The 24,085-nt window shown below is 41.2% G+C and overlaps 1 protein-coding gene across 2 annotated transcripts in view; it reads left to right on the top strand.

The window, feature by feature from the left end:
- The first annotated feature begins 13,145 nt into the window (after positions 1-13,145).
- Positions 13,146-24,085, top strand: part of CRBN (cereblon) — a 30,480-nt gene continuing 19,540 nt past the window's right edge. Inside the window, exons 1-4 of one of the 2 annotated variants that reach the window (XM_032149534.2) lie at positions 13,146-13,242; positions 17,589-17,692; positions 19,232-19,434; positions 20,558-20,707. In XM_032149534.2, coding sequence (XP_032005425.1) covers positions 13,176-13,242; positions 17,589-17,692; positions 19,232-19,434; positions 20,558-20,707 — 524 coding nt within the window. In that variant the 5' untranslated portion in view covers positions 13,146-13,175. Of the gene's footprint in view, positions 13,243-17,585; positions 17,693-19,231; positions 19,435-20,557; positions 20,708-24,085 lie in introns of both variants that reach the window. The other variant, XM_032149533.2, reaches the window with a different exon arrangement.

Genomic DNA, 24,085 nt, shown 5'->3' with positions numbered 1-24,085 from the left:
TAATTTCTAGTCATAAAGATATGGCTCATAAAACTGTGGCCTATGGCATCAATATCTTTTATCTTTTACCTTCTAGAAAATTCTTACCTGCTTTTAGTTGGTCTTTCAAGAATTCTTGTCACTATAGTGAAAAAACACAGATTTTATTGATGTGGGTTGTTTAAAATTTTGTTTACTGACTGTTGATCTGCTTTCTGCACTTTGTTCTTGCAGATGATAATTGTCTGGGTGAGAATAGTTCCTCTTTGCCTTCTCTGGATTCAAAACTTAGGCTCAAACTGCTCCCAAAGCAGTAACTCATAGGAAAACTCTAGATTATTCATTGCCTGTGCATGATTGTATGAATGTCAACTGAACTGCCTATAGGCCCAGCAATTTCACTTTTCTCACCTGTGGATGCAGCCTACACATGCTGATCAGTCAGAGATTTGGAGAAAATAGAATTCATTGATTTATGCTTGCTCTGAAGTGTAGGGTAAGCTGAAAACCTGACTTTCTTTAAAAGACAAGTCAGTGTTGGCAGTCTTCTAGAATTAGAGTGGGGAACTAAGGCTTATTGGGCCCCCTCTGTGTCTCAAGCACTGTGTGGCAAGTAATGCCACTGCCTCCTTATTGGTATCTCCCAGTCCACACTTGTCCCGATTCTTCCGTTCCTCCACCTTGCAGCCAAATGCTGATTTCCAAATGCAAACCTAATCATAAGATTCTGCTTTGGGGAGGGTGAAAATTCTTAATATGGTCAACAGGAGCTAATTTTCTTGTAATCTGCAACCTCAACCTCCTGGGCTCAAGCAATCCTCCTGCCTCAGCCTCCCAAGTAGCTGGTACTACGGGTGCATGCCACCATACCTGACTAATTTTTTTTAACAGAGACAAGGTCTCACTGTGTTGCCTAAGCTGGACTCAAACCCCCAAACTCGAGTGATTTTCCTGCCTCAGTCTCCCAAAGTGGAGGGATTGCAGATGTGAGCCTCAGCCACTTTTACCTTTTCTCCCTGAGCTCTGGCCTCAATGAGTGTCTCCAGCCTTAGGGTTCTTGCATATGCTGTTCCTGCTATGCTCTCCCTCCAGGACCCACACCCACTTCCCTACTTACCTCTTGTTAATGTTTCAGACATTACTTCCCAAGGGAAGGTCCTGTGCCTTTCTTCCCCAGACAGGTCAGGTCCTCCAATTAGAAGCTCACAGAACCATGGATTTTCTCTTTATAACATTTATGTTATATACTGGCACGTTTATGTAATCAGTGTCTGCTTTCCCCATTAGAACTGTAGGCTCTGGGAGAGGGTGGGGCACATCTGTTTTGTTCACCATTCTCTGTCCTCCACACCTAATGCTGCACTTCAATATGGCAACATTTGAAAAAGATGCGATGAAGGGTAAATTAACCTACATTACATCTCCATGATCACAGCTGGTAGGGAGAAGTGAGCAGCCTATCTGTTCAAGGTCTGGTCTAAATTTTTCCATCAACAAGGGCCAGTGCAAATCAATATTCTGATGTCAGCTTTTGATTTCTTCGTCTATCTGGAGAGGCTACAACTTCATCACTGTCCTCACAGCAGTGCACACACAGTCATGAGGGTCACTGTAGGAGCAGTCTGATTGGAAAGTTCTAAGGTAGGGCCCAGGGGTCTATCTGCATTTAAACAGGCACTCAGATGTCCTGGGCCCACTTTGAAGAACAATGCCCTAGTGCTCACCCTATTCCATCCTCACCCCAAAACAAATTCTGGCTGCAAAAACATTTTCTGCCCTTCAAGATCTCTGTATAGTCACATTCTGCCCTGCATTCATTTTCTTGTGCCACCATAACAACCATAAGCTTGGTGGCTTAACACAAAACAAGTTTGTCTTTATAGTTCTGGAGATCAGAAGTCTAAATTTAGTCTCAGCAAAAATCAAGGTGTTGGCAAGGCTGCAACTCTTCTGGAGGCTCTTGAGAGAATCCTTTCCTTGCCTTTCTCAGCTTCTGGAGGCTGGTGCATTCCTTGGCTCATGGTGGTCGCACATGACTGGACCTCTGCTCCTGCTGGCACATCTCTGTCTCTGACCCTCCTGCATCCTTTTTTTTTTTTTTTTTTCTGAAACGGAGTCTCACTCTGTCACCGAGGCTGGAGTGCAGTGGTGCAATCATGGCTCACTGCAACCTCAACCTCCTGGGCTCAAGCAATCCTCCTGCCTCAGCCTCCCAAGTAGCTGGTACTATGGGTGCGTGCCACCATATCTGGCTAATTTTTTTTAATAGAGATAAAGTCTCACTGTGTTGCCTAAGCTGGTCCCAAACCCCCAAACTAAAGCGATTTTCCTGCCTCGGTCTCCCGAAGTGCTGGGATTGCAGATGTGAGCCACTGTGCCCAGCCCTGCATCCTTCTAATAGGGACCCCTGAGATTAGATTGAACCCACCTAGATATTTCAGGAAAAATTCTCCATCTCAAAATCCTCAACTTAACACATCTGCAAAGCCTCTTTTGCCATGTAAGGTGATGTATTCACAGGGACGTAGATTTCTTCGGGGGACCATTATTCAGGTTGCCCAAACCCTACCCGTCATTCATTCTTCCCTTTTATTTCTAGGGAAGAAATGCCTCTTAAATTTGCCAAGGCTTACATCACAACTTTCCCATGTTCTGTCCTTCACCTCCTCCCACACGGTGTGCTCCTCCTCTCAGCAACTAATTCCCCTCATTGTCTTCAAATGGAGTTACCAAGTTCTCTGAGTTTGCATTCCCACCTCTGCTATTTTGATGCTGTTAAGTAGTCACAGAGCTTTGACTCTCTAGTTCCCTTTAAGTTGCCTTACAGATAACAACCTTTGGGACTATCTGGAGGATTAACTCAAATAATGAATGAAAATCTCTCTCCCAGAGCGTGGCTTGTGGAAAGCATTCCACACGTGTAGGTGGTTGTATTCATTACCTTCGATATCTCCCTCTTTCTTCTGTCCTATCCTGGGGACTGGAGGTCTATACTACTTTTAATGATGACTGGTTTCTCACTCTAAGCCATCATTTGAACAGCACGTATCATGACTGTGTAGACATAAGCTGGACTTTCTCCTGAGTTAAATTCAGTCCAAAAATTGTTTATCAACATTTCACTCTGTGCTATCCCTGGCGTCTAAAGATGAGTGAGGCATGGTTTCTAACCTCAACCAACATTCTGCAGAGCTGTGGAACTGGATGTGGAAAAATAAAACTTCAAAATAAAGTGGTAAGTGCCTGGAAGAAAAGAAATTTGAGCTGAGTGAGACAGGAAATACTTTTGCCGGAAAAATTAAATTATAAGCATTATTGCTGGTTGTATTCATTGATTTATACCTCTGCCCGAGGCATTGGGCCAATCTCTGTCATCAGAAAGATTGATGCTCAAGTGTTTCAGAATAATGAGAGCTTCACCACTCTCATTTCCTGCCCAAACCTGGTAAAGAGAGCTTGTTGGAGGGGCCTGGATAATCCCCAGATTCCCTACTTTTTCAGCAACAGGCATGATATAAATTTAAAGCAGCAGAGTCAATTTGCTTTATCAGAATATGGTGGCTGCCCAAGGGTCATCAGCCAGCACAGATACTCCTGCCAACAGGAAAATGGCCATGTGATGAAGCTCAAAAGACATCCAGCTGGGCTGTAAATCAGCACTGCTCTGACTTTCTAGATGCTGACTCATTACAGCAGAGCAGAAGACCTAATCCTCCCCATCCTGTACATTCCTGCTTTGCAGAGCAAAAGACTTCTGTGAAGACCAAGAATTGGAGTAGGCACAGTAACAATAAAATCTCTAAAAATGCATCAGTCAACCAACATAATGAACAACAAAAGCAAGTTCCAATACTTTTCTCAACTCAATTAATGCAATAAGAGCAACAACCCAAACCCAAACCAACTTAAGACAGTGCTGACACTGTGTAAGTAATACAGTACCCTTCCAGAAAGTTGTGGGAACTCCTTGATCTATGCCTGTACAGTCTCAGTAGAAGCTTTGCAATATTGTCAAACCATTGGTTGGCTGCCAGACTTCTTGATAGAATATAAAATGAAAGTGTATAGCAAACTCTAATAATACCCTAATTTTTGTTTATGAAAACCAAGTTTTAGTTATTCATATTTTAAATTTGTATTAATAAAAAAATCTTTAGTTGCACATCAAAATGAAAGTCCACAGGCTTGTCTTCAGTCCCCAAAGAAAAGACTTCATGTTCAGGGGTACATTTTTATCTATCAAGGAGGACCCCTTGTAGAGTACAGTGGCCTCATAGCCCTACCCTGAGAAACACTGAGACCAACTTCCACTCCCTATCTCCCAGACCCCTTGATGTCTCGTCCCTGGCGTCTGTCTTGGGGGAAGCTGAGCAGTGTCACATAGGACTGAAAGAAGCAAGAATCGGACCACAAATCTAAAGCAAGAGGAAGAATCTGGAGGTTGACCCAGGCAATGGTGGAAGAAGGACCAAGTGAATAGGACAAAAGTTAAGGAACACACAGTGAGTTAAGATATGAAGAGGGTGGAATTCACAAAGCTGTAGAAAAAATGAAAGCTGATTGAGACCTAGAAAATCATTTATCCTGAATCTGTGTTTTTCAAATGGAGAAAGTGACTTGTGATCACAAAACAATAGGGATAATAGCACCAACCTCTCAAGATGGCTGTAAAGTTCAATGAAGGAACACATGCAAAACACAGATGTTGATTTTGGATCAGATTAAGTGTTTAACAAGTATTTGTTCATTCGTGAGTGACAGAATCTGAACTAAGTCTTGTAATTTAGAAGCAAGTACTCTGTCAGGCTACCAGAAATCCCAAGTATGTAGGAGATTCACAATAAAGCAATGGTAACCTTTAGAGCCTGATACTGGGCCCAAGCTATGGTCTATTCACAGGATCCTGTTCAGACAGGAATGGATCTCAGGTCCAGGATGCGACTCCATCCAGTAAAGTTAAAGTCATTTGCTATGAGGTAAAGTCTTACAAAGTTCTTATAGACAGCACTTGCCACATGGGGGTATATACTATTATTTGCATATGTGTGTCTTAGCTACTAGTGTGACCCCTTTGGAAGAAAACATACCTCCTTTTTTTATAATGAAAGTAATTACTTATAATTATGTTTATGTATAATTTCTTATAATTATGACGTCTTAGAAAAATAGAAAGCTTTTAGAAGCCAGTACAGAAAAAACTCCCAGTATCCAGAAGTACCCACTGTTTCAAAGTATTTATTTTGGTGTGCATTATTTTGTCTGTGCATTTCTTTTTACTTACACACATGCAAGAAGCATACAACTTGCTGAGAAAAAACAGCTTTTGTCTAAAAAAACAGCTTTTGTCTAAGCATGCACCTCTGTGGACTAAATTGGATCTAAGCCCCAGTAACAAGTGGACGGGGAAGACATGTGGGGTGTGTGTGTGTGTGTGTGTGTGTGTGTGTGTCTGCATGTCAGGGTTTTCAGTAATGAACAACAGAAACTGTGGCTTACCAAAGCAGAGAAATCATTTACTGGAAAGATATCAGATAACTCACAAGTAATGTTATCATTTAGCTCATTTCTGTCTTGCATGTTTCAAATAATGCTGACATGAACATCTTTGTGGATCAATTTTGTCTGCTTTTTGCATTATTTCCATGGGATAGATTTCTAGAAGTAAAGAATAAAGGCTAATCCTTTTAGATCATGAGATTCCCTATTTTGGATCCTTAATTTTGATTAATATCTGAGATGGCTAGTTAAAGTCTACAGGTAATTTTTATGAAGGAAAATGAGTGATAAATCCTTTCAGTGTGTATATATCTAAGATGCATACACTATAAGGCCTACCAACTGCTCATTGCTCCGATTGTAGCTGTTGCTATGGGTACACGCAGAGAATTGATGACATCCCTGAAATTTAGTTGGTAGAGAAGCCTCATGTGCTGCTGCTGCTGCCACCACACTAACTAACCTGGTGTTCATACTGAATCCAGCAGTTGAAACAGTGTGGCTGCAATAAACCTTGTACTTAATCTTTCTTGTCTGAGATGGTCCCTGCACTCCTTCTCCAGCAACCATCATGGTTCATACTGTTTCTTTGGAGAAAAAATATATAATAATGTATCCTACTTAACTAGATACCTGTTATTCTGTTTGTATGTCTGCTTCCCAACCTCTACCCTCAAACCATAATCCAGCCCAGGGCAGAAGTTACATTTTACTCATCTTTCTTCTCTGCTAGCTTATTAGCCTCATTCACCCAGGGTAATGGACTCTTCTATCTGTTTTCTTTTCTGCTGTACCCCTTGTTCCTGTAAAAAATACCTGATGCATAGGAGACATATATAGTGACTATGTTTATTTATTTGAGTTGAAGAATAGACAATTAATTCAGAGTCTAGAGTATTAGCATGGTTTTTGTCTCTGAACACACTGGGGTTCTGTTCTCATCTTGGTCTTGCAGGTCACTTTAGCCTTTTTCTGTCTTATGGCTTTTCAGTTAGCTCCTCTACTGAAACACATTATTAGACTCTTATATCCATGTTTCTATTTTTCATTAATAGTCACATTACTCATGCATCCATTAATAACTTCATATGCAATATCTTCCCCAAATAATACCTAGGATCTCAATTTTTCTGTTTCCTCATATACAAATGGTAAGCTAATGTCAGTTGCAGCAAAGGGTATATTTACTAGGATTTGGGGACCCAAATCCTCTTCATGCTATTGGGAATGATATTTATTCAGACTGTGATTTGACCTGTTTCTTGTCTCTCTTCTCAGTTTCTTTGTGAGTTGGCTAACTTTTTCATCCAGTATAGGTCTTCTCAGTTACATGATTCTACTTACATCTGATTTTAGTAATTGTGCTGGTCTGTTATTTTTAAGTGAGTTTCTTAAGAAGTTATTCTGTTTCTGACCATTGAATAGCATCATAGCATTTTACAACTGTCCAGGGATTGTGAAACGTTGATCTTCCTCAAGTATAGAAGGGTGATGAAAGCCAAGAACATCATCCTCAGTAGTTCTACTTTCATTTGTTATACTTACGTTTCCATGTAAGATTTCCTCTGAGCAAATAATTTTGAAGTTTATATTTGTGAATATATATGTGTGTGCATGTATACATTTGTATGCATATATGCATATATCAACATATGTACACAGATATGAAAATCACAAAGTTAGTACCACCCTGTGGCAGAGATTACAAATGTAACCAAGTTCCACTTCCTCTACACAGAGTATTAGACTACTCTGCTCCCTTGAAGTTAGACTGAGCCCTGTGATTCAGCTTGGCCAGTGAAATGCGAGTGAAGGTGATATGTTTCACTTCCAGGCAGAAACATTTAAGAGACAGTGTTCAATTCTCCAAGCTTTTTCCTTCAGCCATGGGCAATCTGTGATTATAGAAGCACATACTGATGTGAAGTTTCCACAAGACCAAAGCAGCCTTCGCTGGTGATCTGTCAACAGAGAACATGGTGCCCTGGAGAGTCACCAAATCCATAGAACATTTGATTTGAGCAAAAAAATACACTTCTGTTGGTTAAGCTGCTGTAATTTTTGTTACTATAGCAAAACTTCACATATCCTGGCCTTTGTAAACCCTTATGTGAAAGACCAAGAATACAAGCCCAGGGAGGAAGACACTGAAATACCGCAACCAAAGTTACAGGTAGAAACAAGGCAATGACTAGAATTGAGGTCTCCTCTCTCCCTGATTTGTGGTCATCCCTCTGCAATATTCTGTACGCCTTTGCTTCCAGTGGAAACAGCATGTAGTGTCAGGACAAGCTGTTGGGTGAGTCATGAACACAGTTTTGCACACAAGTTGAAAAACCATAAATTGCCCAACATTTCACTATCTTGCAAAAATCTTCCCTACTTTACCTGTCAAATCAGAGATGGATGTAGTGGAAGGAAGTCTCAGTAAATTGCAACATTAATTATCATCACAAATAATCATTTTTGGCAAATAATCCAACATGCCTGGGACTTGTATAGGCTCTGGTGTACCTGAAAATATTACTGTAGCAGGGAAAGTTGCATATAAAGGTATTTTTTTCAAATCCCAAATTATTCACCATATTACTGAAATATGAAACTGAGTCATTAATGAAATTGTCAACATTTTGAAGGGGCTATGAAATACCCTTACTACCTCTGGTTTTCTGCCTGCTAACAGAGCAAGCTTCCCTGTTTTTCTTCTTTCTAGGTCTGCATAAAGCTGACAAGAACCATCTTTCATTCCCTCGTAACTTTGGGTTTTACAGGATAAGATGCTGCCATACACATTCCACAGCCATGGCTTCCAGCCCCTGCACTTGATGGTAAGAAGTAGACTTTTAAAAAAAAAAAAAAATGCATTCCTGGATACGTTACTATTTTTCCTGATATATATGTTGCCGAAAAAGTGTAAAAGATTTTTCCACTGGGACAAGTTTAGGAAACTGTTTGTAGCCTCTATAGACTGGGAACTTGACAATTACCCTGATTTAATTCTAAAGACTTTTTATTTTAAGTTAGTGACAGCACAACTCACATAGTTCAAAGAAAATTGATGAACATGATTCTCTATGACTGAATCAGAGAGCTACAAAGGATTTAAAGACGCATAGTTATGATCCTTCATTGTCAAGGGAGGCTGAATATGACTGGGACTCCCCAGGCAGATAACGATGTCCACATAGCCCCATCACAGTGCTGCAAGCACCTCTGCTGCTCTATGTGTAGGACAATTTATTGTACAAATTGGCACACTTTGAAGAGTGGAATGGGGCAAGGGGTGGGGCTGGTCTGGTGGTTATGCTGATACACCAAACACATACCAGGGCTGTCCTGGGCGATTCCCAATGTGGGGTTGCTCTATCAATTGCTACACACTCATGCAAGTGGTTGCACACACAAATGCAGGCCAGATCAAGGCAGGTAGCATACACACACACACACTGGCTGGTTGGCTTCTGTGACCACCAGGGGCTGCCCCATCTAAACCAGGCATTGTTATTTAGTTGGAGATAATTGTTCCCATGCATGAATCTGACTCATGGTTGCCAAATCTTCCCGGTTTTAAAAAGAAGCAGGAAATCAATATTGGTATACGTATTCTTCAATGGCCAAATGCTGGCTGGCAATCACATAATTCAAATACTCAAAATACCACACAGGGCAAGAAAGCCTCTAGCTTGGGAGGTCACCTCTTTGGGACCCGTGTCTCACAGAGTGGCAGAGGGAACTGTGGCACTGAGAGGAACATGCCCATGGAGCTGCTGACGTCTCACCTGTGCTTTTGCCCCAAGGGAGAAAGCATTGGAAGATTTATGCACTTCTAAAATTAACGAATTCATCTATTCAAAAGATGATAACCAAGTATGCCTACAAGTTAATCTAGCTTTGCTTTTTCTAAAATCCACAATTTCCTTTAAAAACAATTTTGGATCTTTGGACTAGGTTGGCTGGTTTATCCATCAAACAAATATGGGTCTTAATCTTCATCCCAGACGGAAGTGGGGAGAAATGACATCTTTGCCTTTCATCATGGAGGAAAATCTCTTCTAAAAATTGTCTTCCCTCTTCATCATTCTCAGAGGCTACCAAGCTGACTTTCTCTAGGTGTCATTAGCCAGGACCAGGTCAGGTGATACTATCAGCCATAGAGGAGCTTGGGGGAACAGAGTGGGCTCCTTATTATAGGCTTACAGCAAACATGACCCCATAGCAGAGTACAGTATTGCCCCAAACAAAATCAGAGTTCTTGGCAAGGAAGGAAAGAGGAATTGCTGTTGAGTAGGTAGGAAATCAGTGTCTGCCAGAACTGTGCAATTCATCTTTCATTTAATGAACATTTTTTGAGCAGCTTTTAAATGCCAGAACCTGTTCTTGGGAGCAGAAATCCCCCATTCAGACCTTATACCTTTGAGGGGGGAGAAATGAGACTGTTTGTAAAAGTAAGCCTCACAGTATTTTATTATTCTATTATTATTATTTTGGAGACAGGGTCTCATTATGTTATCCAGGCCTCATAGTGTTTTAAAAGTTGAGAAATGCTTTGACGAAGGCAAATGAAGCAGAGAAGAAGGGTAGAAAATGGTGGGAAGTCTGGGAAAAGGGTCACAATCTGACACTGGGTGGTGTGGGAAGGACTCCCCAGGGAAGGGGTATTTGACCCAAGACCTGGAAGGTACAAGGGAAAAAGTCAAGCATCTATGCGGGAGGAGAGCATTCCAGCCATAGGAAAAGGCAATTGCAAAGGCCCTGTGGTGGCCATGGGTCCATGTGGTTGTTGAAGAAGAAGATCGATGTTGATGGAGGGGAGGGAGAGCCCACAGAGCAGTAGTGAAGTGACATCAGGGCAGGATACAGGGGGCCCGCTGTGCATTATAAGGGCCACTGCAAGGGAGATGGGGAGCCAAGGAAGGGTGCTGAGCAGGGGAGTCACGTAATCTGAGTTGCGTCTTAACAGGATTGCTCGACTGCTTTGTTGAGAAAGCACTGTAAGAGCTAAGGGTACAAGCCGAGAAACCAGTGTTGGTGCTATTGCCATACTCCAGGCAAGAGATAATCAACTGCTTAGACCAGAGTAGTAGCATTCTTCAACACATTAAAAAATATGTAGAGGCTGGGCATGGTGGCTCATCCTTAATCCCTTAATCCCAGCACTTTGGGAGGTGGAGGTGGGCAGATTATTTAAGCTCAGCAGTTCAAGATCAGCCTGGGAAACATGACAAAACCCCATCTCTATAAAAAATACAAAAATTAGCTGGCCGTGGTAGCTGGTGCCTACGGTCCCAGCTACTCAGCAGGCTGAGGCGGGAAGATCACTTGAGCCCAGGAGGTGGCAGTTGCAGTGAGCCAAGATTGCACCACTGCACTACAGCCTGGGACAGAGCAAGACCCTGTCTCAAGAAAAAGAAAATTATATATATATATATATATAGAGAGAGAGAGAGAGAGAGAGAAAATACAAAATAAAGGGAGGCAGAAATGTCTTCTCCCAGTATACGTATCCCTTGCTGCTAATAATTGTGTAGAAGCCAGAAATTGAAAGAGCGATGGTCTTTTTCATTTACGTTTTCTCCCATCTTCTACTACCCTTAATTCTGTACTATTAAAGTTAATTATTGAGCTGTAAGACAGTGATCTATGAACATATATATTTCTTTTCCGTGTGGTTTGCAGAGCGTCTTATCCATTGATATTTCATGCAAGCAAGAGGAAATGTGAGGAACAACTCAGTATGATATCTTCTTTCAGGATAAAGTTACCAAATTAAACATAAATGGTAAATGATTATGCTTTCATTTTGGTTTTAATAACCAGTTCTTAATCCAAGAAACCTGCTTGCTTAGATATTTTTGTTCAATGATTATCTGTTATCCCTACTGAAAGGTGTAGCTATGGATAACTAGGTAGACTCTGGAGGGATAAAATGGAGGGAGCAGGTGGTGAATGTGAAGAGAGGGGAGGAGAGGAGGAGAATGGGGGAGTAAAAGATACACAGATGTGAGCTCTGGTGATATGTAGCAATGCACAAAAGAACGAAGAAAGAGCCAGTGCTTCTACAGCCACATCTGTGGACTCCACCAGGCTTGCAGCTGTGCTTTCTTGTCCGGAGAATTCTTGATTGACCCAGGGTTCAGACAATTCTGGTATCACCTCTGGGGAGAACGACTGGAAAGTCAGAGCTTACTTGTTTAGAAGCCAGATGCTTGTGTAAAGAAAATTCTGCTGCAGGTAAGCACAGATTGTTGAAATTCTACAAGCTATAGTGAGACTGATAATGCTACAGCATCAAACACACACACATATTACTTAGTGCATGCTCCCTGCTTGCTTGCGTTCTCTCTCTCTTTCACGTGTGCACACACACACGCACACCAATACATCGGCCATTCCCTCATCGTTCTGTGCTGGCATTCTGGCATAGAATCATCCTTCAATTGACTAGAGTGATCACCTTAACTCCGTTAAATTATTACCTAGTATATGTAATTGTTATTAACCTCATCGTAAAAGGTGATGCTATGATTAATATTGCAGACATTATTAACTGGAACAAATAGGCAACACTATTTGGTTCGTTCTTATTTTGCAAATGGGCGAATTGAGGCCTGCGGCCATAAGTGATTTGACCAAGACCACAGACTGATTCGGAGACAGGAGGCAAAATGACACAGGAATGATTCACAAGCCTCTGTCACAAGGGAGTTTTCCGCTTGTAACTTATCAGGGAGGCAAGTTTTCTGAAATCATTTTTTCAAATCTCAGATCCATGACTTTTCTGTTGAGCAATGCTGCTGCTTCCTCTCAGCCTCCGCCCACCACCACCATTACCATGTTTAGATGTTGTATTTCATTTAAGGATTTTTCAGTTTTCCCTCCTCGCTGAAAAAATGATACTGAAAATACACTACGAAAACTTTTGTCCACCCTCCAAAAATATCTTACCAATCACAACTCCACCATTATAACAGAATTATCTTCATTTTTTACAGTCTTTATTTCTTTTTTGCCACATAGTGACTTGTTTTTACATAGCTGAAGTCATAATGAGTAGGCTAGTTTATATTCAGACAATTTTATTTACCAATTATAAGGAGTTTTCCATTCTGTGCAATCATCATTTCAAGTATGTTTCTGATTAATACTTGTTAATTTTGGAATGTAATGTACATATATGGAAACTAAAGTTATTGAAGTTATATGTACATATATTGAAACTACTAAAGAAAATCAGCAATTCAACCACCCTCGGAATAACTGATGGATTTCCCCAGCCTTCACATATATGCTTCTTATTTTAAGAATTGAAACTAATGCTGCATGAGCAGGTCCCTGCCCCCTTCGTTTAAAAACAAGTTGGAGACTAAAGGCTGTCAGCCTCAGTTTCTCCATATGCAAAATATCAAGATTAAATAAGTCATGCTAAGGGCTGGAACAAGGTGAGGGCTCTGCCGTGTGTACGCCGGGCACTCAGCCGTGGTCGGCAGGGGACGGCGTTCTGTCCCCGGGACGGAGCGCAGGCCTGTAATTGTCGCTCCCGCCTAGGTCATCACTTCCAGGCTTAGGTACGCGCCGCCGTCTGCTCCTCTGGGGTCGCCAGGGGGCGCTGTGGCCCCGGTGCGCGGCAGCGGCGCGACACGGACCCTCCCTCGGAGTCTTCGGCACCGCCCTGTCCCAGCCTCCTTTGCGGGTAAACAGACATGGCCGGCGAAGGAGATCAGCAGGACGCTGCGCACAACATGGGCAACCACCTGCCGCTCCTGCCTGGTAACCGCCTGGAGTAGTTCCGTGTAGTCGGGAGTGGGGCGAGGCCCGGAGCCGCTAGCCGTGCAGCTGGGCTTGGGAGGCGGGCGTGGGGGCGCCGAGACTGGCCAGCCAGCCCAGCAGGGCCGCACCGGAAAGCTGCTTCACGTCGGCCCTCGGCCCGCGATGGAGTCGCGGCGCTTTCTTCGATGCTCTGTTGTCCCGAGCCGTGAGCCAGGGTGTCGGGGGGCATTTGCTCTTAAGAACAGGAAACTCATCCTCTCCAACCTCCCTGTATCCTTAGTTTAGCTCCAAGGAAATGCTCTGAAACTAGAGGACCGGGTCAGATTCACAGCTGTTACTTTTGCTGGTCTCCTTCCTTTTAATAAGAGTGACAGCTAACATGTACTAAGCACTTACCATTTTACGAGCCTTGCAGTTAACGCTTTGCATGCATTTCGCCTTTTAATCCTTCCCACATCAGTTTTCAGTTTCCGATTTGATAAGCGAGTATTGGATTTGCAGATTAGTTCAATGACTTGCCCAAGGTCACACAGCAGAGTCAGGATTCCAACCCGGGTGTGTCTGTCATTATATCTCTAAACCACTTCTCTATTTTGTTTGTCTTACTATTGGTCTTTCTCAGGCATGTACGATTGTGCTTAATCAGAGATACTTAGTTTTTCTTTTTCCTGTATGTTGTGTGAAGTGTTTGGACTTTGGCCTTGTGTTGAAATACTGAACAGAAAAAAAAAGGCATGGAATATTGTATAAACTTTTCATGGAATGCCTTTCAAGAGATGCTTTCCAAAAGGCGTATCATCCAAACTTGAAAGTATTACTTGAGTCCCTTCGTTATATGACAAGTATGTTAGGTGTTGTAGAGATGAAACGAGAGATAATACACAATCTGATAATTGAGGTTTACTGTCTAGACGGGGCTGCTGAGAATATAACTAAACATAAATCAACCGCAGAGGCGGTTGATTTAGGGCCAGATAAATGAATGCTGTTGTGGCTCTTCAGAAGCAGAGGTTGTTTAAGGGTCAGAGGATTTGGGAAAAAGCCTTTCAAGGTACATCAGGAGACATCCAAAAGCACATGTTTAGGACATGGTTGTGGGACACAAGGCCTAGGAGGTAGATTGGGTCTAAGTTGCTGGGAAACTGGCATCTCTTGCCAGTGGGTTTGGGGTTTTTCCTGTGGATTGCCAAGAAACAGTTTTAGGTTTCAGGTAATTGCCTAAGGAAATCTATGCTTGGAAGATTAATTTGTCCACTGGTAGCAGCATGGATTAAAAGAGGAAGAGACTGAGTGCATGCCCACCATATAGGAGAGAACTTTTCTATAAAAATAAACCATAGTTATTGGTTGTTCTTGAAGCCATTCTAGCTGAATTGACACAAGGGTAAGTGTGCCTGCCTTTGATGGAAAGCTGAGCTGTTTTTTCAGAGACATTAGCCCTACTCTCTGTGCCAAATCCGGTGTTTCAGGGAGAATGGTAAATAGAAGGGGGAGGATACTGATGTTCTGTCGGCATTCACATGGTGCCTCTGCATGAGATGAGTCATCAGACTTCACTGATAGCTCTGAACAGTCAGCGTGGTTTTTTTTGTTTTGTTTTTTTGTTTGTTTGTTTTGTTTTTCAGAAAAACGTTGGGAGAGGCAGAGATGATGTAGATATAGCAATAATGCCCTTCCAAATTACGCAAATTTTATTTGTAGAGAAACATTGGACTTTCCATAATTCCATGTAGTACGAGTTGTTCTGAAGAGTAAATCCTCTAAGTTCCAATAAAAAGCTTTATATTTGAGATGTGAAGAATTTATCTTACGCAAATGAAACATTAATAAACATAACTGAGTAGGGGAAAGTGGTTTTTAGCCCTATTTATGAAAAAAAGTTACTAATTAAGAGACTAGGAGTCAGAACAGTTAAAATGTAAATTTTTAACAATATTAATTCCAGCCTTTGAGCCAATAGTTTATCTCTTAAACTTTCTGTAGTAGAGCAATAAAGTGGGTCCTGCTGCATGCCGAGTGATAGTCATGCTGCCAGAGTTGGAAATGCAAAGAATTTGATGCAGAATATTTTTCTCATCCATTTAGATAGCTCTTTTTTATCTCTTGGTGAAATTTACATGTTCCAAGGAAAATTTGTATGAAGTGTTAGACCGTTGACTATTTACATATAAGTTGAAGTAATACTGTTTTTGACAAAGTTTTATATCTAGGAAATTGTAACAATAAATACAAAGTCCAAGGCAGTTACCATATTGGAAAACATTTTTATTTTCTGTCAGGGGCCTGGCTAGAGGTGGTTTGACTTAAATAATGATATGCAAAGGAATAAAATGATTATTTTGTAATGACATTTTATCGATTTAGAAGTTTATTTGGGGCATTTAAAAATACATGAACTGGGAGGTGAGAAATGAGATTCAGTAATTCTTTGTTGTTAGTCTAGGCCAGGGTTTCCCAGCCTCAGCACTTGACTTTTGGGCTGGAGAATTCTTTGGGTGGGATTGTCTTGTGCCTTGTAGGATATTTAGCTGCATCTCTGGCCTCTACCCACTAGATGTCAGTCGGACTCCCTTAGTTATTACAACCAATATCCCCTGAGGGGCAAAATCACCTGTGGTTGAGAGTCACTGGTCTAGGATAGGAAATTTACTCATAGTTTGTATGAAAAGGACAGACTCACAGTTAGTAGAATAGCATCTGTATTGTGTAGTGTTTTCTAATTTCCTTTGCTGTCATTGGTAACATCTGGTTTTCTAAGACATTCTTTTAAAATGTTTTATGCTTCATGCCAACTTTATTTTTAAATTTAAAATTAAGCAAAATGGTATGAAAATGATTGCAAAATTTTCTTTGTTTCTTTCTTTTGAGATGGAGTCTTGCTCTGTCGCCCAGGCTGGAGTGCAGTAGCACGATCTCAGCTCACTGCAACCTCCGCCTCCCGGGTTCAAGTGATTCTCCTGCCTCAGCCTTCCCAGTAGCTGGGATTACAGGCACCTGTGACCACACCCGGCTAATTTTTGTGTTTTTAGTAGAGATGGGGTTTCAACATGTTGGCCAGGCTGGTCTTGACCTCCTGACCTCAAGTGATCTACCTGCCTCATCCTCCCAAAGTGCTGGGATTACAGTTGTGAGCCACCACACCTGGCCTTCTTTTTAAAATAATATAGCGACAGCCAGGGAAATGTCACTAGAAAAATGCTGTGAAATTCTTCCTGCCAGGTTATCTTTCTCTCAGTTTTAATTAACAGATCTTGCCTGCTTTGTTTCTTTTCGTACTTATGTAGGAACTCTTTGAAGTTGAGAGTTTGAGAGAACGTTAGAGGTTGACTTGTTCAAGCCTATCATTTTGCAGATGAGGAAACTAAAATTTAATTGGGCAGAATGAGTTGTCTAAGGTGTTAAAATTAGTTACTGGTGAGGGAGAAGAGAAAAATCTCCCATATAGAAGGATTTTAAATAACTTATATAGATATTTCCCCTTCAAGGGAGTGGAGCATAACTCATCACCCCTGAAGTGGAGGCTACACCTAGTGATTTGCTTCCAAAGAGTACAATGTGAAAAGGAGGGGGAAAGGAACTTTACAGTGGAAAAACCTGACACACACTGCTTTAGCCAGGTGATCAAGGTTAACAGCAGGAATAGTTCATAATATGTAGGCTTGATATGTAATAAAAACAGCACATTGGCAACAGACCCCATTTCTAAAAAGGAAAAGAATAACAACACTTCACTTCTGTGGTCTTCCTCCCTAAAACACGTATCCTCAGTCTAATCATGGGAATTACATCAAACAAAACCCAGTTGAGGGATACTCTACAAAATACCTGGCCAGTACTCCTCAAAACTCAGAAACAAGCAAAGTCTGAAAACCACTGTAGCCCAGAGGAGGGTAGGGAGACATGATAACTAAATGTAATGTGGGATCCTGGAACACAAAAAGATTAGATAAAAACTAAGGGGATCCAAATAAAATATGAAGTTTAGTTAGAGTAATGTACCAAGACTGATTCCTTCGTTGTGGCAGATGTACCATACTAATATAAATTAACTATAGGGGAAAAGGATGTGTGACATACGGGAGCATTCTGTACTATCTCTGCACTTCTCTGTAAATGTTAAACTCTTCTAAAATTCACAATTGACTTAAAAAGAAAAAAAAAAAAACATAGCTACTGACAGAGCCCAGCATAGACCCCAGCCCTCTGGCTGCCTCTTCACAGTACTGTAGAGCTTACCAAATGCATGTGGTTTTAGAAGTACCCCTTTTTTGAAGAAGGAATTATGTGTTTGAAAGGTTTTCATTCATCTTTTTTTTTTTTCTTACAATATTCTACTCTTACAGCAGAGAGTGAGGAAGAAGATGAAATGGAAGTTGAAGACCAGGATAGTAAAGAAGCCAAAAAACCAAACATCATAAATTTTGACACCAGTCTGCCGACATCACATACAGTATGTAATTTAGTGACAGATCTAATATGATATACATTTAAATGTAGATAAAAGTTCATAAAAACAAGTGACTGATATTTGTATTACTAGATATCAGAAATTATGGATGAGAACATGGGCTATTTGCCAGTAGATAAACATTTAACTGTAATTTTTTTTTTTTTTTTTTTGAGACGGAGTCTCGCTCTGTCACCCAGGCACCCAGACTGGAGTGCAGTGGCGTGATCTCGGCTCACTGCAAGCTCCGCCTCCCGGGTTCACGCCATTCTCCTGCCTCAGCCTCTCCGAGTAGCTGGGACTACAGGCGCCCGCCACCACGCCCGGCTAATTTTTTGTATTTTTAGTAGAGACGGGGTTTCACTGTGGTCTCGATCTCCTGACCTCGTGATCCACCCGCCTCGGCCTCCCAAAGTGCTGGGATTACAAGCGTGAGCCACCGTGCCCGGCCAACTGTAATTTTTAAGAAGCTTAATACTATGTTGTGGTAGAATTGTTTGAGGAATTGTTGCTCTTTATAGTCTTTCTAGTAATTGAGCTATTAAATACTTCTCTGTACTTCTAGGTACTAGAGTGTTATTGAACATACTTACGTTTTATACTTGCTGTTTGTGATATTTGGACATAGAGATATTTCTTATCTTGGTAAAAATAAAATACTTTGTACTAAAAAAATTCTTGAATTTCTGTGTTTGTGAGAATTCTTCATAAAAGATTAGAAATTCTTCTAAGAGTTAAAATTAGATTAAAAATTATATTTTCACGTGGGATGCTTATATACCACATTTATTGTTTGTAACCCCATTTGTATTTCTTTTCTTTTCTTCTTCTTTTTCGAGACAGAGTCTCACTGTTGCCCAGGCTGGAGTGCAGTGGCGCAATCTCGGCTCACTGCAGGCTCCATCCCCAGGGGTTCACACCATTCTCCTGCCTCAGCCTCCTGAGTAGCTGGGACTACAGGCATCCGCCATCTCGCCTGGCTAATTTTTTGTATTTTTAGTAGAGACGGGGTTTCACTGTGTTACCCAGGATGGTCTCAATCTCCTGACTTCGTGATCCACCCGCCTCGGCCTCCCAAAGTGCTGGGATTACAGGCGTGAGCCACCGTGCCTGGCCTGTATTTCTTTTTTTTTTCCCCCCTTTTTTTTTTTTTTTTTTTGAGACAGACTGTTGCTCTGTCACCCAAGCTCTAGTGAGTGCAGTGGCACAATCTCAGCTCACTGCAGCCTCCACCTCCCAGGTTCAAGTGATTCTCCTGCCTCAGCCTCCCGATTAGCTGGGATTACAGGCATCCACCACCACAACCGGCTAATTTTTGTATTTTTAGTAGCAACCGGGTTTCACCATGTTGGTCAGGTTGGTCTTGAACTCCTGACCTCAGATGATCTGCCCACCTCGGCCTCCCAAAGTGCTGGGATTACAGGTGTGAGCCACTGTGCCCGGCCTGTATTTCTTTTAATGTGATTTGCTCTTTAGTCTCTTGAGCTTATATTTTTATTACATATCGATCTTGACACTGTCCCTATATATGTTCTTAAATAGTACCTAGGCGCTGATATGGAAGAATTTCATGGCAGGACTTTGCACGATGATGACAGCTGTCAGGTGATTCCAGTTCTGCCGCAGGTGATGATGATCCTGATTCCCGGACAGACATTACCTCTTCAGCTTTTTCACCCTCAAGAAGTCAGTATGGTGCGGAATTTAATTCAGAAAGATAGAACCTTTGCTGTTCTTGCATACAGGTAAAATATTAGAGTCCATTTGCTTAATACATTTCGTCTCATGGGTAATTGCAGTGGTCAGTGTTGAAGCCAAAGCAGGCTGTTATTTTGCATGTACAGGAGAGGTTGGGTAAGAATGTGAGGTTAGGAATTTGGTTAAGTAGAAGTTTGATAGTGCAAGTTGGGAGTATTTTTGTTCATTACCATCTAACTCAGCTGTTCACCTTCATACACAATTTAACTTTCTGGTGTTTGAAAATTTTTTAATCATTTATATTTGATGAAAAACATTTCTGGAATCTTAGTTTCAATAACTGTCTGTATTAAAGAGAAATAGTGCTTTTTTATTTTAACGTAAAGGATTACTTTTCCAAAAGAGTGGTCTTTTTTTTCCCTCTCTTTCAAAATTCATAGGTTGTACCACTTTAAATTGAAGCTGAATTTTAAGTATCCCGTGGCAAATAAAGGAAATCTGCGGTAGAGGCAGGAAACACATACAGGAAGCTCCCACCCCAGTACAGTGCTGTCAGTAAGCAGCAGAAATGATAAGTCATTTGTCTGACAGAGTGAAAGAATGTTTGGTTTGGGAAATGAGTTTAAACCCCTGTAAGTTCTAAGTTATTTTCAGTGACTAGAAATCTATTCTTTTCCTAAAGTTCTCTAATTGTACTTCCTGAATCCTCCTTCTATATCCCCTATGTGATTTAAAAATAAATAAAATTGGCCAGGCACGGTAGCTCACGCCTATACGCCCAGCACTTTGGGAGGCCGAGGCGGGTGGATCACCTGAGGTCGGGAGTTTGAGACCAGCCTGACCAACATGGTGAAACCCCGTCTCTGCTAAAAACACAAAAATTAGCCAGGGTGGTGGTATGTGCCTGTAATCCTAGCTACTCAGGCAGCAGGGGCAGGAGAATCACTTGAACCTGGGAAGCAGAGGCTGCAGCAAGCCGGGATCATGCCACTGCACTCTAGTCTGGGCAACTCAGCGAGACTCATCTCAAACAATAAATAAAATTATACTAGCTTTGTAGTAAGGGTTGATTCTATAAATTGTTTACCCGTATGTATTGCTTTTGCCAACTTTGCGTATATTTAAAACTCAAATGTTCAAAATTATTTCCTTTTAAAATTTTCTTGGAAGCAATATACAGGAAAGGGAAGCACAGTTTGGAACAACAGCAGAGATATATGCCTATCGAGAAGAACAGGATTTTGGAATTGAGATCGTGAAAGTGAAAGCAATTGGAAGACAAAGGTTCAAAGTCCTTGAGCTAAGAACACAGTCAGATGGGTAAGAAATAACATATACCTTAACGCTGTTTGAATGTTTTATAATGAAATAGTTTTCTTGTACTTTTTCTATTCTACTGACCTTTCATATTTTGTAACTTTTAACTAGTTGTTCTCTTTCCCTTCTAAGGTATAGCCCAGTGGTTTCCAACCTTGCTATGCATCAGAATCACCTGGGAAGCTTTTAAAACTGTAGAAGTTTGAGTTCCAACCTCATCTCCCATCTCCAGAGAGTGATGAGGCTGCAGCATCTTTTAAAAATGATTTTCAGGTGATTCTAATGTCTCTCCAGGTTTGAGAACAGTCATGTAAATCCAAAGGGAAGGGCTGTTTGGGACTTGGCTTCTTTAGGATTGAAGGCCTCTCAGAGCGTGAGAGGATAGGGAGACCAGAGGCTTGTGAGCCGTTTGTGTGCTCACCAGGACAGCTGTGGTTTTTGTAGCATTGCTGTGATGTTTGAAAGCCACACTAGTTATATCTGCCAACTGCTCCAGCTGAGCTATAAAAGCCATTTATATTTAGTGTCCATCTCCAGTGTGAATTTTATGTCACCCAGAAATGCTATTTACATAATAAGTGATCAATAAATACTTGTATTCTCTGTGCCTTGTGACATTTAGAAATTCCCTGAGTGTACTGTTTTAGCAGTTATTCATTCTGACATAGCTCTCATGGCTGGGTTTTGCACAAATTCAAGAGATACACATTAAAACAGACACAAAGTCCAGTTTATCTTATTTTATCCTCTTCTAAAAAGGAAACAAAGCATTTGCCTTGATCATTGGATATTATCTTTTAAGGGAGTGCTTCTCAACTGTGGCACATGACCTGTGAGGTCTTACAGATACACAGTCCTGGTACACAATACAAGCACTAGTGAATTGGTTTCCAATTTATACCCGCAGTTGAAAATCTCATCAGACCTCTCTGTTGCCCAGGTAGTATCTTCTGAACACAGGCAAGTTCTGAGTATTTTGGGGTTTTTTTGGGCGGGGTGGGGGATTAAGACTGAAAAAACAATGTGGGCAGCATGAGGGCAGGAACGTTTTGTCTGTTTTATTCACATGGTGGGCATTCCTATATATTTTTGAATTATGAAAATATTGACATGTCAGGCAGCTCCTTGGAGCTAAAGAGAGCATAGAGGAATGTGAGATGGGATTGCCAGAGCTCTTAGGGTGTTTAGTTCTCCCCAGGTACTTCCCCAGAACATTCATTGTGCAAACTTTGATAGCCTGACCACATTGCACTGTCCTGACAGGATTATATGTCCGTCTTCCTCAGTAGATAAGCTGCTTGAGAACAATGACCAAGACTTACTTACGTTTTACATTTAGGACCATAAATTTTATATAAACGAATGAAAGAATGATCTCCCGGGGGATGGGGGTCTGTATTATGATAATTAGCAAATTGTTTTGTTACTGTGGATTTTGCTAACAGTTCCATTTTTAAAGTACTTCTTATCTTCATACAATTTTGATTATTTGTGAATACTATAGAAATCATAAAGGAAAATTGACTTGGGGAAAAGTATATTTCTCAGACCGTCTTGACATTAGTGACTTTTGAATGTGGAAAAACTATTGAACACAAGATGGCAGTATATCATTAACTCTGAAAACAAGACAAGGAATGGATGTTTGACTCTAGTAAAGGTTAACATCAGGCCGCGCACAGTGGCTCATGCCTGTAATCCCAGCATTTTGGCAGGCCAAGAGGCAGGACGATCACCTGAGCTCAGGAGTTCGAGATCAGCCTGACCAACTTGGAGAAACCACATCTCTACGAAAAATGCAAAGTTAGCCGGGCGTGGTGGCGCATGCCTGTAATGCCAGCTACTTGGGAGGCTGAGGCAGGGGAATCGCTTGAACCTGGGAGGCAGAGGTTGCGGTGAGCCAAGATCGCACCACTGCACTCCAGCCTGGGCAACAAGAGGAAAACTCCATCTCAAAGGAAAAAAAAGATTAACATCAAACTGATACAGGTGGACAAGACTTGGAAAGGGCACATTCTCTCTAGTATTCTGTAGACCCATTATTAAGGCCTCTCATAAAGGGTATGTCTGTCTTTATTTAAAAGGCCTCTGTGGAATGAGATTTCTCTTGGCTCCACTAACTCTCTGGCCCTGTAACCACCTTCACTGGAAATGGTGAAATGAAAGAAATTCTGGAGATGATTTAGTTCAGTCTCCTCTTTTTCTATATCGGAATGCCAAGTACTAGAGAGGTTAAGTAATTTGCATAAACAGCAAATAAGCAACAGACCTGATTGGTTCTAGGTCCCCTGACTTCCAAACTGGTACTCCTTCCATTATATCAGAATTTCTGTATAACACATTTGAAACTCAAGCCAGCTTCCCTTTCTCCAGTAAAATATTTAATATTCATTTGTTTTTCTTAGAGAAATAAGCATATAGAAAAATAAAAAAAATTAATAAAAATATCCATTTGTCTTTTACCTAAATAACACTTCATTTATTAAAAGTATACTACAGAGGCCAGGTGTGGTGACTTATTCCTGTAATCTCAGCACTCTAGAAGGCCAAGGTATGTGAATTATTTAAGGCCAGGAGTTCAAGACCAGCCTGGCCAACATGGTGAAGCCCCATCACTACTAAAAATACAAGAAATTAGCTGGGCATGGTGGCATATGCCTGTAATTCCAGCTACTCGGGAGGCTGAGGCATGAGAATCACTTGAACCTGGGAGGCAGAGGTTGCATTGAGCAGAGATTATACTACTGCACTCAAGCCTCGCCAACAGAGATTCCATTTCAAAAAAAAAAAAAAGTATACAACAACCGAAGTCGTGTGTGTGTGGCGGGGTGGGGGGTGGAGCAGAGCTGGGGGGCACCTTCTGAACACATAGAAATTTTTTTTTTAATAAAAAACACAGGTCTCATTGACATAGGACTCTTCAGAAGTTCCTACTTCTTAGCATGTAGAGAGGAGGAGGGGATTGATACCCTATTGGCATCACAAGAGAAGATCTCTTACCTGTCTTGACTGAGACCAGTAATTGTTTGTCAAAAAGTTAGTTGAAGCTGGAAACCACAAAATGTTACACATATATAGCTTAAACATTTTATTTTAACTTTATAAATTCATTAATTTTTCATTTGGAGAGACCAAGGTCTTTCAATTGAAGCAGGTCTGCAGATTGGAGATGACTGTAGACTTTCTGGCACTTTCATTATACATTATCCACAGTTTATACTGCTAGTTTTTCTTTAAAGAGGGATTCTAAAGATAGTCACAAGGCAATTTGAGTGCAGAATTTTTCCAGATTTTTGTGGTTTTTTTCCTACTATTAGAGTTATCTGTACCTAAGTTGAAAGCAGTTTTTTTATGTCTCAACTTAAGGTTCCTTGAAGCAAT

Source organism: Hylobates moloch, unplaced genomic scaffold (genome assembly GCF_009828535.3).
Source record: "Hylobates moloch isolate HMO894 unplaced genomic scaffold, HMol_V3 SCAFFOLD_4, whole genome shotgun sequence".
Classification (NCBI taxonomy): Eukaryota; Metazoa; Chordata; class Mammalia; order Primates; family Hylobatidae; genus Hylobates; species Hylobates moloch.
This window is presented reverse-complemented; position numbering and strand designations above follow the sequence as displayed.